We start from the raw sequence: 20,419 nt of genomic DNA on the forward strand, positions 1-20,419 counted from the left end.
AGGCGGAGCCCGCCATCTTGGCAGTTCATCACTCCCTGATAAATGAAAATGGGCAAAGAGGCGGGATTAGGTGAGGTAACGTGACGGCTAACAGACAACAGACAAACGGCTTGTAGTGACAGTAGCGGCAATCCACCCATCACTCAAGTGGCCACGCCCTTAATTATGCAGAAGGCTTAATATAATTTAAACGGATGAGTTATAACAAATTTCACCCTCCTCACAGTCGTCATGAAGGGCAAAATTAGCTACTTAGACAAAATACACTTTTTGTGTAAAGTTGGGCATATTAGAATGGGGGGTATATCGGATTGACTCTCTTTTGCAGCCTGTCTCTAGCGGCCAGTCGATGAATTGCAGTTTAAGTCACTTCCGTGTTGGATTCAAGAGAGAGATCGGAAGGTTGCCGCTTGGTATATACTGACGCGGGAGTCAATGAGTGTGAGAATTCTCTGCAACGTTTAGTGAAACACATCGGGTCACGTTATTTAAAGGTGGTGAAAAACACTGAGGAGGGCAACCCGCACCATACATGACTAAAACACTTTTTATTGAAATCTATTATGAGTTCAGTCTTCATCTCCTGTAAGTATACACCATTCAGATGACTCTTCACAAAAACACAACTTATTTCTTAAGGTGCCCTTTATGCTTTTTCAAATATTACCTTTCATGTAGTGTGTAGTATAGCTGTTTATGGATGTAAAAGGTCTGCAAAGTTTTAAAGATCGATGTATACTACAAATAATGTAATTGTCTCCTTTAAGAAAGAATCAATTTTGAACTGCCGTTAGCAATTCCAGTCTCACTTCCTGTTACAAACCTACATAACAAACCTTTTGACTCGCCCTCAAACACTGTAGTTGTAGCTGAAGCCAAAGGATGAGGACTCGTGCTGGAATTGATAAGGGGGAAAAAACGGATGCCATTGTTACTGTTTGTATCACTTTGAATACAAGCGCTGAGAAAGTCTCAGCTGAAATTCTTTCTTCAGCTGTTTCTTTCCCATCATGCGCTGTAAGCGGTAGACCAATCACAGCAGACTGAGACGCCTGACCAATCAGAGCAGAGTTGGCTCGTGGAAAGGAGGGGTTTAGACTTAGGGCCCTATCAAACACCCGGCGCAATGCGGCGCCAGGCGCTATTCAAGTGTTTTTTGCTAAAATCTAGACTGCGCCATTGACCAACTGAAACCTGGTCCAATGGCGCAATATTGTTTTTGTGATTTAAAGAGGGCATTAGTAATATGCGCCTAAAGGCGGGTACTCAACACGCGTACACTCTGCTTATGACACACACAGGGATGCGCAGCAGAACAAAAACATGCCAAGTATTAAAAATAAAAGGATTACAATGTAAAAGATTAATATTGTGGACATAAAGATATGGTGGAATCCAGCTTGTCCCGTAGATGGTCTGCTTGCGCACTTTAACCTCGAGCACGAGCTGATCCGTTTCCTTGATAGAGAAGCGTTCGTTTTTTACGCTTGCAAATTCCGTCATGTAAATAGCGAATCCGCCATGGCGCAAGCGCAACTGGCTTTTTAAGGGAATGGGAGATGAGACTCTGATTGGTTTATTGCACGTTATGCCCAAAACACACCCATTACTCATTAAGAGAATAGGGACAACCCTTTTAGACCATGCGCTGGGAACGCAGACCATTTTTCCCGTCATTAAACTAGTAAAAGTAGATTCAGACTGATGACTAAGTGCACTTGTGCCGTGCGCTTTAGACCATGTGCTTAGATCGTTTCCCCTATAGATAATATCAGTATGAACATTCTAATCAACAACTGACTGAGATTTGCGGTATAACTTTCACAACTTTACTGAATAAACCTGAACCTAAACCTGAAACCTGGACGTTAATGTTGCCGTACTTGAAGGAAGTGTTTAAACATTCAAGTTGCTCTCTGTCAGATACATGTCTAACTCTCTCTGTCTGTCTGTGTCAGAGTGAAATTTAATGATGGCAGATGATCTCTGGCTGAGGTGGCCATGACGTAATGAGGTCAGCTTTGCTCTTTAGTCTTCATGGCACTGTTCAATGGTAAGAACTGAGATTCAGAAGAACTTTGGTTGATTTATCGCAGGGATTTCAGTGCTAGCATTATTGTTTCTACAGTCAAGCAACATGGAGGTGACAGTAACTCTAAGTGTTTTGTATCCTTTTCTCATTTGATTTAAGTGCAGTTGTAGTTACTAGGAAACAGTGTTTGTTTACTGTGCTCACGAGCTGAAATCTCATTGGTGAAGTCTCGTTTGTTCGCGTTTAGTCACAAGGTAAACAGTTTCGCTTGTGAGGAACTGGGAAGGGTCAGAGCACTTGCATATTGTTGTCCTATTGTTAGTTTAACTGCTTCTATTGTTCTCATTTGTAAGTCGCTTTGGATAAAAGCGTCTGCTAAATGAATAAATGTAAACAATTGTGAATATTGTTAATGATTGTTTTACATGTAATACATTATTTATTATCTGGACAAAATAGTACAAAGAAGACTAGTAGTGTGTATTAAAAATCGAAGTAAATGTCAGTTTTCCATATTGACTTTAAAGATCCTTGAAGGGTTTCTTGTATTGAACAATCTGATTACCAATTATGTTCTGTCACTGTATCAGCAACTCAAATGAAGCACATGTTTGCCAGCTCCTCTGTGCTTGACACTGAAGCGTTTGCTGTAGCTATAAATGAAACGGGCCGCTCCCTGCAGTTAGCTCAATTAACTTTGGTAAATGGTAGTGAAACATGAAGGTGTGCTACAATGCCAAAGTCCCCCGTGGCACAGTAATAATGAGATTTCAAAATGGGCCCTAAAGCTGTGGGAATTTTTCACTTCACACCCACTAACATACATTGTTGTTCAAGTGTCCACATTCCACCTTTACTGCTCAACCCAATGACAAATGACCCTTTCAGCCCACCACTTATCAAGCTTGGACGTCCAGAACAAGTTAAACTGAATGCTATGCTGCTCTTTTTGAGAGGGGTTATGGAAGAAAAAAGACAGGAAACACATTAAACAACATTTAGTAGTTTCTAAATTTATTGTAACCATGGTTTCCTGTGAAGGGGAAATGAGACACTGCGTCATGAAGTTGACGCTATGGGCACAGCGTGACACATCTCCTAAACTTTGACTTTTAAATATTTTTTTTCACTCTTAAGGTCCTTGGACACCGAGTCCGAAATTTTTGTATGCGTTTTTTCGTATTCGTCATTCGGTGGCTCTGAACTGTCAAAACACCTCTCAAAATGCTCACTACAGATACGGAAAACGCAGAAAATCGAATCCGATCCGAATTTATTTATGACGGATGAAAGTTGTGATTGACACAACGTGAGGTCATATTTATTTTTTGTTGGTTTCGAAAATTAAGGACGAGAATTTCGGACTCAGTGTGCAAGAACCTTTAGCCACTAATACAGAGATCACGCACAGACAAACAAACGGCTTCCTGAAGACAAAGAAGCTGATGACGTTCTATCTGACACACATAAGTACTCTGCTGGCGTACCTGTAATGCCACCTGACTGCGGTAGCCAATCAAAATAGGCATGTAATACGCATGCTTCAGACAACGGCTCACAAGTAGTGTTCCCATAGCGTCAACTCCATGATGCAGTGTACAGTTCCACTTTGAAAAGGAACTCGTTTTTGTCTTCCACTGCGCTGCTTTTCAGTTGTTTTTCTTGTGCTAGACCATAGGTCGGCAACCTGCGGCTCTTAAGCGCCGCCCTAGTGGCTCCCTTGAGCTTTTTCAAAAATTTGAAAATGGAAAAAATATTTTTTGTTTTAATATAATTTCTGTAGGAGGAAAAACATGACAAATATTCTTAAAGTTTTTCAACGTTGTAAAAATGTGTATAATAAATATTTAATTTCAACATTTCTGTCAACGAAGAATTTACGTCATAGACTGTGACACACGTGTCTGTCAGATCGGCGTGATGCCAGACCGGTGGCTGACAAACAAACAAACAAACCGGCGGGTGTGTCATGGGCCATAGATCCCAAGGGGAAAAAGAGAAAGATAGCAGAGCACTCCCAACGCAATAGAGTCCGGCGCGGGACTAGATTTGATGGGCGAGTGCGAGCGCGGGCGCGTGCGGTAATGCACTCACTCTACTAAAACAAAATAGAAACGATTTACAGGCCAGAATTTCTATTCATAACGTGTTTGCAGCGTTGAGCGATATAGCCAATCACAGACATATGTGTTGATTTCTTGAACGCAATGGCCAATCAGAAGCATAAGATAGACTCCCCTCACCGCTCAAAACTGACGTTTTTGTTCAGTGCTGAATTCTGTATGCTGGCAAATCCTCTAATTATAACGAACAAAGTGTGGATATTATGAAAGATTCATTGTGCAGTCAGCTTCATTGATAATAACAGAGATGTGTGAGATCGCGATGAACTGTCAGCTTTTTAGGAATTATTAAGAGAGCGCACTTTGACCGCATTCAGTCATGGCAAACGATGCATGCAGTAAACTGCTTGCTTTTATGTTAAATTAACAGTGGTTTGTGTTTTAATGCTTTAATAACAAATAATTTATCAGGAGTTTATGGTGGCGACACGTAGGCTAACTTGAAAGTATTTGGAGGTACAGAAAAAAGTGTATTTGCGGGCGGGAGCTAGCCTAGAAATCTAGACGCACCCTAGCGGCAGCAAAAATCATTTCGCTGCCAGTGTGGTCTAGCAACTCTCCATAGACGTTTTAGCTGGAAAAACCAAAAACTGGTCAGGCCAATCACATCGTGTATAGAGTTGGTGGGCGGGCTTAACACAATGACGGCAGAGTTGCGACGGTCAGAGCAAGCTCGGACATATTCGGTTTGAAGTCATTCATCCTCGGATGCGGCGCCGCGCGCGCTGTTACAAAAAAGCTGTGGCGAAACGATCAACTTGTCATTTTTGCCGCACTCGTGCGGACGCGTCGAGTATAAAGGCTTTATTTACTCCGTGTCAGCGCGCGCTCTGATCGGTAAAGGACCTCCGAATCATCTCCAGCACTCCGAAGCACCACTACTCCGCCTCCGTTTCCCTCGTAAGCTGATATTAGTATTTAAACATTCTCTATGATATTATTATTTTAATGACAAAAAATGTTTTAATGACTCTTTCTCTCACACACACACACACACACACACACATACTGTCTCTTTCTCTCTCACACATTGGCTAGTTATAAACTCTTTAGACTTTTAATGATTAGTGTTTTATTTTTAAAGTTTGTGGGTCGTGTAAAAAACAAACAAAATCCCTTATTTTGGGGATGGATTCCTGGAAATCTCCCTTATTTTCAATGTTAAATGTTGACAGCTATGGACTGGATACGGTAAAAGTTTAATATATCAACTTGCTCCGCTGACTACGTCCCCTTCTTCGTTGCTCTGATTGGTTGTAGCGCTATCCAATTGCGTGCTGAGAGAATTTGAAAGACAACCGTTTATCCCGCCCATCAGATTGAGCCCTGTCAATGATGAGTTCCCAGACCTAACATCTTGATGTAGGTCTGGCATGCCAGGCTAGGCGGGAGCGGGACAAAACATAAATGTTGCGGGCGGGAGAAAGAAAGTTGAGAACGTCAGTTATAACGACCCACGCATTAAAAAATGGTCGGGTTAAAATCGGGCTCGGGCTCATAATTACGTTTATATGGGCCGGGCCGGGTTTGATTTTTTGGGCCCGATCTAAGCTCTAATTTGTAGCCTACTTATCATTTTGATACTAATAAAGCTAATATAACACTTACAGCATGTGTTGCCTTCATTATAAGGCTTATATAAAGCTTTTTTTATTTTTTGGGTCCAATATGGCTCTTTCAACATTTTGGGTTGCCGACCCCTGTGCTAGACAGACTGTTTGACCGCTGCGCTCACATCTCATGTCTTCATCTCAAAACCTTGCTCTTTTTATTCCACTGAACTGTGTTTAGTGTTTTAACTCTTTCCCCGCAAGCATTTTTTTTAAAAAATTGCCAGCCGACACCAGCATTTTTTTTATAATTTTCACAAAAATGTCATGGCCCCCAGAAAATGTTGTTATGTTGCAATATATCAAAAGAAAGAACAGACCATCGAGTCCATCAACACCCCCAAAGCTTCGCAGTCCTCTAGCTCGCCCTGGGTCGACTTTTCATTCAGTAATGTTAGGCAGTTTTGATTTATGCCATTTAATGTTGATGATCGCATTATTTTACATACGCATATAATTTCATATGCTATCGCTTGTTTCTGCTTCTTCTTCTGCTGTGTTTTGATCAGGCGATTCAGTTCTCTTTCAAAAGATGTGTAATAGCGCCCCCTACCGTATAACAGTGAAAACGCAGAGAGCTGGAAATTTCTTTCAATGGTGGGGATTTTGTGTGAATGGTCACTAAGTATTACATTTTGGCAAGTAAATCCCCGCAGGTCTGTACTACAGACATGAATGATGCCTCAAATTGTGCAGCTCGGAGTTCTATTACAAAAAAAAAATGGATTCAATGCAGTTTTCCCCTGGCAGACAATACAACTTTTTGTTGACTTGAGTCAGTCAGTACCTATAAACAACCCATATAGGAATGTGTAAAACCTCTCAAAACACCAGCAACACCCTGCCAACAATACTTACTTTTCAGAAAATGAAATGCAGCTATTTTTGTATTTCCGTTTGTTGCCACTAGTGGCACAGAAATGACACGATTTAGCTTTACATAATTGTCCGTTCTGCAGATGTTTGAGCTTTTTGCATAATCAGGGAAATCGAGCCCCTCCACCCACTCATCTGAACTCCTTGGGATGCGTCTTGGAAATTGAAGTAAATGTATTTGAAAATGTAAATGCCCTCTCGGGACATAAAGTGATGTGAGTCATTGATGTTCTCTTTGAAGTGTTCAGTGTTCTGCTAAAAGGCCGGATCAAGCAGAATCTTTTCAAAGGATTTGTAATTGGTTGCATTAGTAACGTTAGGGCCAATTTGCTGTTTTTCTTTATTGGTTAGACATGTTTTTTTCTTGAACTACAAGGTGCACATCACTGCCTCTGTATTTTTATTTCTTCCATCAAAATAAAAGGGAATAGATTTGGGGATATTGTGAATCAGAGTCTGTCAGAGCATTCATACAAGCATTTTGTCCCATTACAATAGCAGCGGGCCGAAGACAGCCGTGTTTGCCTTTGGTCGATTTAAATGGCTCTAAATAAGAGGGTATTGTTGTTGCCTTGGCAACATGCTCGACAATTTTATGTAATTTCAAGAGGGCTTGCCTGGGAAAAAAAGAACAATTTTCACCTCCGTGTCCTCTGACTGAAAGCAAACCGTTAGCATTGATCATAGCCACAGCATCAACCCAGTTAGTTTTACATGATGTTGTTGCTACAGAAATAATGTGTTAGACTTTGTAAAGCAATGGAAATTGGCATTTTAAACATGCTTCCCTGGACTATTTAAGACCTCTCTGAACATTATTACAACAGCTGCAACCTTATTATATTTCCTACTGTTAACTTCAGCATTTCCAAGAGGAATCTATAATTTGACCCGCTGATTGATGAAAAAAAAAGCAGTACTTTATAGTGTTAAATCATGAAGAATCAGAAAATGATTCATTTGAATGTAATGTTTGATTAAGTGATTGTAGGCCTTTCAAAAGCAAGTTTGTTTCACCTTTTTAAGATATTTATTTATTTACAGAAATGTATTACCATATAACAGGTTGCTCGTTTGCATACAAAATGTGTTTTTTTTATTTACTAAACAATAATAATTGATTTGTGTATTCATTTGTTTGTAACTGTGTAAAATGACAAAAGCATAACAAAAAAAAAAAAAAAAGCTAATTCCAAATATTGATAAATACTACACAAAATACTAAAATAACACTGATGTATATTGGATATTTTACAGAGAATATGAATATGGCCCATCCAATGTAAGTCTTTATTTATTTATTAATTATCAATCAGGACCAGTTATATATTTATGCATGTTATATATGTTATACATTACCTTATATAACAGGTTGCTTTTTATGTTTGAATATTAAAAAAAAAAAAATCAATTAATTTAATTCATTCATTTTTTTTATAGCTGCATGTGTAAAATGATCAAAGCACATAAAAATCTTAAACTAAACTAAAATATAAAAATAAAAGTTCATTCAAAATATTAAGTACTAAAATAATACTGTACTACAATAATACTAAAAACATGGGTGTATATTGGATAATAAAATGTGTCATCCAATCTGAATTAAGAATCTTTATTTATTTATTTATTTATTTATTTATTTAACCAGAAACAGGTTGTACTGCCATATATAACTGCCATACTGCCATATATAACATGTTTGCATATATGTGTTCTTTAAATGAATTCATGTATTTATTTGTTTGCAGCTGTGTAATGGAGGGTCTGTCACTGATCTGGCTAAAGGTATGCTGAAAAGAGGAGACCGCGTGGAGGAACCCATCATAGCCTACATCCTACATGAAGCTATCATGGTAAAACTCAAAAACCAACCTGGATTCCTCTATATTTTAAAATGCACCTTTTCAGTGAGCCGTTTCACTGCTTGGCTCTGTAACATGTGCTCGTGTCTCTGAAGGGTCTCCAGCATTTACACATCAATAAGACCATCCATCGAGACGTCAAGGGCAACAACATCCTGCTCACCACAGAAGGAGGAGTCAAGCTGGTTGACTTTGGTGAGGAAGCTGTTCTTTTATTGAGAAGTGACTGTTGGCTGTGAAAGAGAAAGCCTGAATGATTGAGTGTGTGTGTGTGTGTGCAAGTGAGAGACCGATAGCTTGATCAACCTTCTTTTATACACAGGTCAAAGCCATTACTTGTGAGTGTTTCAATACTAATTGAATAGCACTTATTTCTTCTCATCAAAAGCAGTGCATTCACATGTACGCTGTTGATGGGTGTCTAACACACTTGCATTAAAGCCCCTGACTGTCATCATGTCATTGGGACAGAGGAGATTGTCTGCTTTCAGTTACTAATGATTTTGCTTCTAGCTTTCCTTGACCAAATGAAGCTCTCTTAAATAGAGTGAGTTAAAACAGAGATGCATGATTTGACTGGAATCATACAGGACTCCAGGTTCCAGAAATGGGTGAGGGTTCAGTAGTAAAGTGCAGATGTAAGCAATGGCTCCAGCATGACAAGAATAGCAATGTACAGTGAGACATTTACAAGATTATTTAGAAGTCATTACTTTTACAAATAGTTGGAATAGAATTTCAAAATTATTGATACGAAAATTAATCTATTAGTCTGCATTAACATTGCTTAATGTGTATCTATTTTGACATATTTTTTTAGTCTCTTGCTATGGTTATTACTATTTCAATCATTGAAATTTTAAGAGTGAATGACGCAATTATATGTGAATGTCGCTCTCGAAACTGCAGCGTGTAATTGGCCATTGGTCCTCTTAGCAGCATGAAAGACAAAACTTTTATAGGCTATAGCATAGAAAGTGCGCAAGACATGTTCCCTTTATAATTGCTAAAAAGCTGTCACTCATTTCAGTTTATCGCGATGTCACAAAGTTGTCTACACTGCACAATGAATCTCTTACTTACATTGTGTCTACACTTTGTTAATGAGAGGATAAGAGAGCATGCAGAACTCAGCACTGAACAAAAACTCTGCCGATTCTGACTAAAATAAACACACATGATTGGCCACTGTGTTCAAGAGATCAACAAACATGTCTGTGATTGGCTACATTGCTCACCGTTGAAAAAGCATGTTGTAAATAGAAACATTTATCATTATTCAGAGCGCAAACACAAATACACACTGGAGCGTTTGTCAAATCTGTTTCGTCAATATGATATTATCAACTGGTGCTGTTGCTTTCATTTGAGGGTGCTTAAAATACATACAAATTAATCGGTTATATTTTCTCAAAAATGAAACTTGTTCCAAATAAAACCAGCTCTTGAATCCCAAACAAAAATACAATAGTGAAACAGACCATTCCCGAATGCCTCTTTTCATTACGCTGGGGAAACGTGTGGCCTTTTTTTCCGAGGCTGTAAGTGAAGCATTTTTAAGAGACTCTGCCTGAATAGCCATATGCGAGAGCTTATAAACCTTTAGAAAGCCAGCAAAGGCCTTTCCTCGGAATAAACAGCCAATCGTAGGCTTTTGTGATGTCACACAGACTAGCGTTTGCTATGCTCCACATATTCCCTTCACCCCCTTCACTATTAATTTCCAGCCTAAAATCCACTTTAAATGTAATCTCTTCTTATGTTATTCTCTCGGCGCATTTAGCCCCTGAGAGGAGATATTTACCCCCTCCCTAAGCCCCCTCCTACGCGTATCAGTCCCAGAGCAGAGGCACATAAAGCCCATAATTAGTCGACTGCATCCGAAGGATGCAGGAGATAACGGGACATCCTCCTCTTTTTAGGGAGGGGTTGGGGGATGGGCATATGGATAGAGAGAGGAGAGGTGGAGTGAGTGCTGTGGAGACAGAAAGACAGAAAAGCCAGATAGAGTGATGAGTCATGCAAGAATCTCCAAACTGCGGTAGCAAAGTTGCTGTCAGCAGGATAAGCTTTCTATTAGAGTTTGTCAAGGACAGAGACTGAACTCCTCCATGACATCACAGAAATTTGACCAATGGAAGTCCATCTGCATATAGTGAGTTGCTGCGTCACAGTTTACCTCATACTACACCCTAAAATTATAAACTCTTTTTGTGAAGAAAAGGTACATACTAACTAAGTGTTTAGCAGAATAGCATAGGCAAGCCTTGGGACATACTACTTACTATATACTTCATAATTGTGTCTTTAACAGATCGCTCTGTTGCTTATTTACGTGCATCCTGTCACCATTTAAACTGCCTTGTCAATCATTTCATTTAATTCCCTATTGGAGAGAAATGTAGTAGCTCATTGATCTGCCAGTTGTGGGTCTTTCATGTTTGCATAATGATGCATTTCAAATAAAATGTTTATAAAAGTTCTCAATGTTGTTGCAGATGAAATACTGTATAATGTGGACAATACTTTTTTTTCATTAGGTTAGATATTGATTATTAATTACTCTATCCCTTTAAGTAAAAAGTTTTAGATAAAGGGGTTTGTTCACCCAAAAAATGAAAAATTACTGTTAATTTACAGTAGAAATGTAAAGATTGTTATCTGAAACCGTAGTCCTTGGTGATTCGTATAATGCAAGTCAATGGCTACCATCACTTTGAGAGTCAAAAAAACTAAAACTTATACAGTACATGCTAAACAAAATTGCATAAAAATAGTACTTACACAGCAATGCTTTTACAATGAAAGCTTATGGGTCAAGGCATTGTTAAATATAATACAATATTGGGGTTCTGAATCAGTGGCAAAAAATTGCCAACCATGATCACATCACTGAATAGCGGTCGCTTCCTGCAGTGCCCTTTAAGGGCAAAGTTTGTCCAATGACTTAAAGGTCATTATTTCTGACTTACTCTATGATGGTTGCCTCCAAAATTCAAGTAATTGGAAACACACTTTTAAGTATTATTTTTATATGTATTTTTTCTCTAGTTTTTCAGTGTAAAAATTCCTCAGTTTCAACATCCTCTCTAAGCCATTTCTTTCAAAATATATGGTTTTCAAACCTGCGTAATTTAACATGAAGCATTTACATAAGCAGTGCATGCAGAGGGGCTGATTAGTGTTAATGCAACCACATAAATGTGAAAGGGTAATGTGGCATTAGTGCATGACTCAAAGAGATGTTTTTGAAAGGTCTGTAACACTTTAAAGGCCTTATGGATAATCTTACATTTCTAGCTTTTAGTTGAGGCCATATATGTTAGTGTACTTCTAAAGGTTGACAAAATACATTTTTAACAGATATACTCGTTTAAAATTTACAGCCTTTCTCTTGGACCAAAAATATGGATGGCATATTCTCCCTCACAGTGTTTTATACAAATGATGGCACCATACCAAATTACACAGTCCTTCATTAGTCACTGTTTTGAGCTGTAAGTAAATAAAGCATAAAATATGTTAGCAGACAGGGGGAAATATACATTTGCAAAATGAGATTAGTATGTTTCCTGCTAAAATGATTGTGTTAGAATACACTGCTACTTTTGAATGGCCATAAAGAATAGATAGCCTACAAAAAAATATAATGGTGTAGTTGGCAGGAAAGAAAGTCATGATTATCAAACCATGGAGTGGTTGATGTCATGAGATAAACAAATCATTCACAATTTGTGTATCATTTATTTAAGCTCAATAACCAAATCATGTACACCGCCTTCATTTCAGACAGGGCTTGAAGGACGCTGCACTCATATAGAACAATCACACTTTGTGCTAAGCTAGCTAACAAGACTCATAAACATAAACAACTGAATGCCATATTTTTTATACCAATTATATCTTAAAAATATGATATAAAAATACATAATCTTCCATTTACCAGATTTATTTCAGATTTATTTACTTCCATTTATTATTTTGTCAGCATATAGCTTGTTAGCTTATTATGTTATCAAAGGGTGAAAAAGCCTTTCAATATGGCTAATTCAGCAAAAAGGTACGAAAGGTGGTGTTATGTTTTGAATATAGTCACGTTAAATGTTGCTAGGCTCGACATGCAGTGTAAACCACTTCAGCTATGACTATATTCATAATACAGAACATCCTTGAGGGCCTTATGGATTTTTTTTCACACTAAAATCACTATTGTTTTGTTTCTTGTGGCTATACTATTATAACGGTGAGCGTTTTAACGCTTACAGATGAGCCCCATTCACTTACATTACAAGTGCCTCACTGTAAACCAGATTTTTATGATTTTTTTTTACAGAAAAGGAGAGATAAAAGATCATTTAAGTCACAATGAGAAACAAGTAGCGACCAATTTCTTTCTTTCATATTACAACATTCAAGTAAATTGAATTATTGAAAATAAAAAAGTAGGTCGGGATTTGGTTCTATCCATTGGTTGTTTATTGAATGGAGGCGGTTCTGAATGAGAGTTTGCAGTCAATTGTGAGTAAAAGGCCGGGTTTAAAGATAGGGCAGGCAATGTTTTTCATAAACTCTTTTTGTTATACTGTTTGAAACTCTCTTCACATCCTAATATCAATCAATAATAGAAGTGGTCTATATATATATATATATATATATATATATAAAGTACATATATCTTCTGTGGACATCTCAGGACCAAAACATGTTTGTGCAATCATTGTATTGAAGTCAACGAAGAAAAAAAAACGTATGCTGCGTTCACGTGTCATAATTACCGTAATTAAGGGATAGCAACCCGTGATGTTCTACTTGGCATTGTCAACACTATCAACTGTAAAATGAATCTGCGGCAGTCAGGTGGTACAAGTCAGAGCTCTCTAAGTTGTTTACATTCATTATTAATGTACGGTTATGTGCTTTGAGACATGAGGTCATTTAAGCATCTGTCATGATGCTTTGCAGACTCTGCTGTGCGTTCATATGTTTTGGAGGAGGTGTGGCTTTGAAGATGCTCTGAAGGGAACGTGGGATGTTATGTATTCAAATGCTATTGCTAGCCTCTCTGAAACTCCCTACCCTACCTTTAAGTAGACTAAATAATTGGAGAAGTTCAGTACCAATGGAGGGAAGTAGTTTTCACCCGGAAGATCGAGTTATGACATTTTGATTAAACATTACGAGGTTAATTTTTTTTGTAAAAATTACAAAATGCATACATGAATTGTTCACAATAAAATCAATAATGTACATTTATAAAATAGCTAGGATAAATTTTCATTTCATGTCGACTTTAATTTTTGTGGTGCAAATAAAACAAAGATTATTAAAAACAAAATCACAATTACTATTACACATTCAGTATGCCACTTGCCGTTTCTTTGTAATTATTTGTGAAATTTACTAGCTAAAATATTTCAAAGTTAATCTTACAATCGCTATTTTGAACTCAGTTAGAACACAATATTGACCAATCAGCATTTAGTATTGTAACTATTGCAACCATGTTATAATAGACTATATAGTCTGTATGTTGCAACTATCCATGTTATAATAGACTATAAAATCTGTATAACCTATTGTGAAAACAGGATATTTGATTTAGTTACATTCTCTTCTCAAAACCACACAAACCTCTTTTGAACGTAGCTGAGTTTACCGTTAACCTAATTTTTCCAAAAAGAGTGCATTCGTCGAGTGCTTGGCCAGAGATGTGGCTGGGGGCGATATCTGTCTCCCACTGTCAGAAACGGAGCCGTGGCGAGTGGGTGGCTGTCGGACCGTGACTGTATGCAGGGGTTCCACATGCCCACGTCTCAGAGCACGCTCAGAGTCACGCAGGGCTAATGCGTTATCCGTGTGAAGGGGCTCACGCTATGCTGAGCAGATAAAGCCCCCACACTGACTCATCTGAACCAAAAAAGCTGCATTATTAGACAAAAAGAGCGAGAGGAAGGGGGGAATGGAGGAGGGCGCTTTGGTAGCTTTGTCATGAATATTCTAATTGGCAGTGTTATCTCTGATGATTATTAAGACCGGCCCCGGGGCCCCATGCAGATCTAATGTAGCAGAAAGGGAATAGCCGCAGGAGACTGTTTAGTGGGGGGTGTGTGTGTGTTTTTGTCTGTTGTTCTTCAGTACATCTATTGTCTGCTGTCCATTTTCAGCCCACAGCATATGTGAATCCATGTTTTTGTATTTGTTTCTGGTGTTGTGGGGATTTAATGTGTTCGTGGGTCTTGTGAATGCAAGGACTCTTTTTTGATACCGCCAACAATGGGCTGTTTACTTAATGCTGGTGATTCAAAAGCTATAATCGGATCAGAAATAGAAGGAAGATTCTAAATGATTCATGTGTACATGGTTAATTTTAGCAGCACAAGATGTTTAATCTGCTCTAATCTAGACATTTCAGATTCTTTGTGATTAACAGATTTCAATTGAATGTGGTTATGTTTCATGGTTCTTCACAGCAGAAATCCAATTCGTAATATCTTATTTCCTAGGGAACATTTTCTGAAGTTTGTACTCAGAACTCGTGACATTAGATTTGCATTTCCTGTAGGAAAAGAATAGTGTTCATTTTAGGTATGTCACAAGTATGTGAATACCTGACCACACAAGAATGGAGATTGGCTCTATATAGCCCTGATGGGGAATTCTCACCAGCCCTAAGGGGCTACAAAGTTTATTTTTCAAAACGGTAGAGACATGGTGGAGTACGTGGAGGTGTTTCGGAGCATCTTCTATTGTGCTACCTTCAGCAACATCACGCTCATCTGGGGTTCTGGGTCGGACTCAATGGCGAAAGCCGGATGGTGATGCCGAGAGAAAACTCTTGCTGGACACTGGTTGAGTACATCAACTTTGCCTTATGGGTGGAAGGATCTTCTTTTACAGTGGGTGAGGTGGATGAGGATCCCACCACCAGCGTCCAGCCCCACTTACCATCCATCACCACCCCAGAGCCAGACCCAGCGCCCACACCCACTGTGGAGATGGAGCAAGAGCCCACCGCAGCCCGAGAAACCCAGCAAATGCCATCCCTATACGGCTCCGTCAGGCTTATCCATCCCTCAGGCTTCACCAGGGTACTCGCTCACACCGGAGTCGCCTCGGTCCACCGGCCCCCAGGCTCCACCTTGAGTGCTCGTCGCCGGGACTCCGCCTCGGCCCCCGGTCCATCGATGCCGCTGGGTCTCTCAGTCCATCAGACTTCCCCTTGGCTCGTCCCTCCATCAGTTCTGCTGTGGGGCAACCTAGTCCTGGCTACCTCCCGCTGTGCTCTGGGCTCTCGTCGGCTGTCTACTCATTCATGGATTCTTCCACCATCCACTCCACCTGGTCTCTCCGACTGACATCTCTGATGTTTCCAGATCTTCTCCAGCTCTACGTCCACCTCCAGAGCCCCCTCCTTCCCCCCGCAGTCGAACTGAACAGACGATTATGAATATGAACCATAAATCAGGTCATATTAATAAGATAATAATAAACATGTTCAACATTTACAAAGCAGCGTTTGTATTCATCTAATAGGGTAAACTATTTGTTATTTCTTAGACCCCCCACAAATATGTCTTGACATGCTGGAAAAGTGGAAGTGCTCGTTTTGTGGCTCTCCTGTTTGTATATTTTTTCACACGAGTTGCACTTCAAGTTGAAAAACCCCATTATAAAACCTCATAGGAAAATCTCGAGGCAGCCAGTGGCGAATTAGTCTTCTGGGCTTTGACGTCATACCCGCACCACTCTATTTAGCTTCTTATCGAAATGTCTCTAGTTTAGATGCATAGTTCACCCAAAAATTATAATTATGTCTTCCTTTACTCTCCATCATGTCTTTAAACCTTCATATGACTTGTAGCATAATACCCATGCTGCTCTTACAGTAAAATAACGACTTCTGTTTCAGAAGGCTTGAGGGTTAGTGTTAGGTTACTATGATCACCGCAGACCGAGACAACACATTATTTTTTGTTTGTAACCTTGTTTGATCTCTATTCAAATTGTTTCCATTGCCACTTGGCTAAAAGCCAGTTCATTGTCCGTCCATTAGGTACTTGCAGACGATCCAAAGTCATTCCTTAACCAGCAATCATCCATAAAATCTTACATAATAACCTTACATAAAACTTTGTTTGTTTTGTGTTTCTTCCTCTCATTAGGAGTATCTGCCCAGCTGACAAACACCCGGCTGAGGAGGAACACTTCTGTCGGGACACCCTTCTGGATGGCTCCAGAGGTGAGACCCATTGGCAAGTCATTTGCAAAGCATGGAGGTGACTTTGTGGACTGCAAATGTTTTTGTTAGCTTAGTTTTTTTTCCATAAGATTTCCCTATGAGACAGAGGAAGAGGACTACAGCTCTGAAGTTGTTTTGAGTGTCAAAGCCAAAATTTCCATATGACTCAAGGGTAGAGGCTTACGTGCCTCAATTTGTTCTAGGTGTCAACACAATCAAAACACAAACAGAGATTTATCATTAGTGCACTTTTAGATTCCTAAACATCTGCAGTGAACATTCTGGGTTCATCTCTGGACTAATATTACACACTATTTGTGTTTCTAATTCTGAGGTAAGACCACCTGCATTCCATTCTCTGTTTTTTTCTTTTCTATACTGTGCAATTTTATAGATCAATAAAGAGATGTAAACATAATGCGCTTAATGGATAAATAAGCCATTTTGGTAACACTTTATTTTAGTGTCTTTGTTATACATGTTACATGTAGTTACTATAGTAATAACTACAAATTATGCATAATTACATGCAACTTACCCTAAACCAAACCTTAATCCGAACCCTAAACCTACATGTAATTATTTAATATTACTCAGTACATATAATTACACTTCAACAAGGGCACCTTATAATAGTGTAATCGACATTTTTCATCATTTTATACAGAAAAAAACTATTTAATTTGTAGCTCTTTTGCCTTAGATTCATTTAATTTCTCTCATCCTCTGTTTAATCAAATTTTTATATTTATATTTTCTATATTTTTATGAATTTAAACTTTTTTTACAGTGTGTAATATTCCTGTGTATTTTCTATACTATTAAGCTTATGTAGTTATGTAATTATAAGGTCATATAGTAAACATGTGCTAAAAATAATATAATCAAGAACGCTTAATTTCCCAGAATGTCATTACCTGTGTAAAATGTCTTTGAATTTAATTTAAAAAGGTAACACTTTATTTTAAGGGATGTTTATTTTTACACATTACTACATGTTACTTACTTTAGTAATAAAAGTAAATTATGGATAGTTACAAGTAACGAAACCTAAACCAAACCCTAATCATATAACCATAACCTAACCAATAACTCTAAGTACGTTTATTAATATTACTCAGTACTTATTTGATTACGTACAATGTAACTACATCACCTTAAAATAAAGTGTAACCAAAAAAATTGTAATTCAAAATCTCAACTGATTAATTGAAAGGTAGACTATTCATACATTTTATCCATCACTGCACATTTGAAAAACTGGCTTTTATTGACATATTTTTCTATTTCTGTTTTTTTTTAAATAAATACTATACATTAAAATATGTAAATCGGCATTTAAATTGGTAAAGCGGAACTGTGTAAAATATACAAATTACACAAAATATGCTCTTCACCATTTTTGTGGCATTTAGTAATGTACTCTGGTTACTGTGTTCAGCAGTCAGGGTCCGTTATGAACATTTGCAGTTGAGTAATGAATGTGTTTGTATATTTGACCAGGTCATCGCGTGTGAGCAGCAGCTCGACTCCACGTATGACGAGCGCTGTGACGTGTGGTCTCTGGGTATCACTGCCATAGAGCTGGGTGATGGAGACCCGCCCCTCGCTGAACTTCATCCAATGAGAGCTCTCTTCAAAATCCCAAGGTGACACACCCTCATTTTAGTACATTTATGACACTTTCTGATATTCAGACACAAAGGAACCTCACAGTCCACAGAGTCACGTTTGTATCCGTGTTTGGAATAATTTGTGATTTTAGCACAGAGATGGATGACACTGCTGTATAGTTGGGCCTTGGAGCTGTCAGAAACCAGTATATGTTCATTCTTAGGGCTTTTTTTTTTTTTTTTGAGGTTAGAGCAGCTTTAATGTATGTCAGATTCATGTGCAGCACTTTTGTGTTCTAGTACACCTCTCTCTCTCTCTCTCTCTCTCTCTCTCTCTCTCTCTCTCTCTCTCTCTCTCTCTCTCACACACACACACACACACACACACACACACACACACACACACACAGTATCCGTTCATTGAGCGCTGTGCTGTCATAGCAGTGGTGTGTATGGGGGGGGGGGGGGGGTATAATCACAGAGCAGTGTGGGAATGTTTTTGACTGCTCATGTACACACTACAGACTGTCTTTGTTGGGTCTCTCTAATGTTCCCGTTTCCTGCTTATAAGAAAACACACACCTTACACCCCTCACCCATCCAGACTGATTAAGAGCAATGCGATGTGACAAAAATGGAACGCAGCCATTATAATCTCAAATTTGTATATTCTCAAAATATTTCACTCAAGATTAATTTTGAAATGTATATTTATATTTGGATATACACTAGCACTTTATTTCACAGTCCTGTTCTGCGTGTACATATAGGTGCGTATTATAGCAATTACAATAACTGGCTTATAAGGCACTAACTCTGAACCGACCCCTAAACCTAACCTTAACCCATGCAGTTACCTTATTACCCAGTACTTTCTTGGGTAAGTACACTGTAAGTACATCTACTGTGAAATAAAGTGTAACCAACATTTTTAAATGTTTTTGAAAGAAGTCTCTTCTTCTTTTTTTGGCATTTATTTGATCAAAAATATAGTTGTGAAATCGTATTACTTAAAATAATTATTTAAAATAATAATTTAACATAAATCTTTTCTATGTTAATGTCATGTATTCCAGTGATGCAAAGCTGAATTTTCAGCATCATTACTTTACTCTTCAGAGTCTCATTTCTGATTATTATCAATGTTCAAAACAGTGGTTCTGCTCAATATTTTTGTGGAAACCGTGATACCTTTTTTTTTTTTGGATTCTTTGATGAATGCAATGATCAAAAGAATAGAAATATAATTTTGTTGTTGTTGTTGTTTTACTGTCACATTTGATCAACTTAATGCATCCTTGCTAAAAAACAAACAATTTAAGCAGTAAAGATTTATAGTTCAGATTACATTTAAATATTCATAAAAATGTATATTATAAAATATATTACATTTATATATATATATAAAAAAAATGTTTTTATCTATTTAATATCTATTTTGGTAACACTTTTTATTTTTAAGGTGACGTAGTTACACATTACTACATGTACTTACTGGAGTAATTACAGTAAATTATGCATAATTACTAGTAACTAACCCTAAACAACCCCTAACTCTATAGTAAGTACATGTAGTTAACTATTACTCAGTACTTATTTAAGTAAGTACAATGGTACTATGTCACCATAAAATAGTGTAATGTTTCTAATATTAATTTAAATCAGATCATTTTTATTGCTAATTCTTAAAAAAAACGTGTCTTTTAGTTACTAAATCCAAAATTGATCTAAAAGATTACATCAAAGTGAGTCTTTGTTTTGGGAAGTGCTCTGTTATATCTCGCCACTCCATATGTCTTTTTTAGACCCCCATTTTATTGCGGAACTGTCATGTTTCAGGTCTGCATTAGTCAGATTTGAACTCATGTCTCTTACTGTATGTTGAATGATTTTGTCTTGGGGAGAATCAGAGTTGATCTGGTATGACGGTGGCACTGCAGGCTTTGAGAGTTGGTGCCCATTGAACTGCACTAGGCCAGTGGCACATGCTGATGGCATGTTAAGTGTTACGTTTGTGTGACCCAGATTAGAGCAGACTAAGCCTCGAGCCATGGAACATGATGT

General features: G+C 38.1%; 1 protein-coding gene across 9 annotated transcripts in view; it reads left to right on the forward strand.

The window, feature by feature from the left end:
- The window catches only part of myo3a (myosin IIIA), a 127,681-nt gene that overhangs the window by 52,476 nt on the left and 54,786 nt on the right, over nucleotides 1-20,419 (forward strand). For all 9 annotated transcript variants that reach the window (XM_056249865.1, XM_056249861.1, XM_056249860.1 and 6 more), the window contains 4 exons: nucleotides 8,390-8,494; nucleotides 8,599-8,698; nucleotides 16,666-16,742; nucleotides 18,246-18,391. In XM_056249865.1, coding sequence (XP_056105840.1) covers nucleotides 8,390-8,494; nucleotides 8,599-8,698; nucleotides 16,666-16,742; nucleotides 18,246-18,391 — 428 coding nt within the window. The remainder of the gene's footprint in view (nucleotides 1-8,389; nucleotides 8,495-8,598; nucleotides 8,699-16,665; nucleotides 16,743-18,245; nucleotides 18,392-20,419) is intronic.

Source organism: Rhinichthys klamathensis, unplaced genomic scaffold (genome assembly GCF_029890125.1).
Source record: "Rhinichthys klamathensis goyatoka isolate OS25496 unplaced genomic scaffold, OSU_Roscu_1.1 h1tg000064l_1, whole genome shotgun sequence".
NCBI classification, from domain to species: Eukaryota; Metazoa; Chordata; class Actinopteri; order Cypriniformes; family Leuciscidae; genus Rhinichthys; species Rhinichthys klamathensis.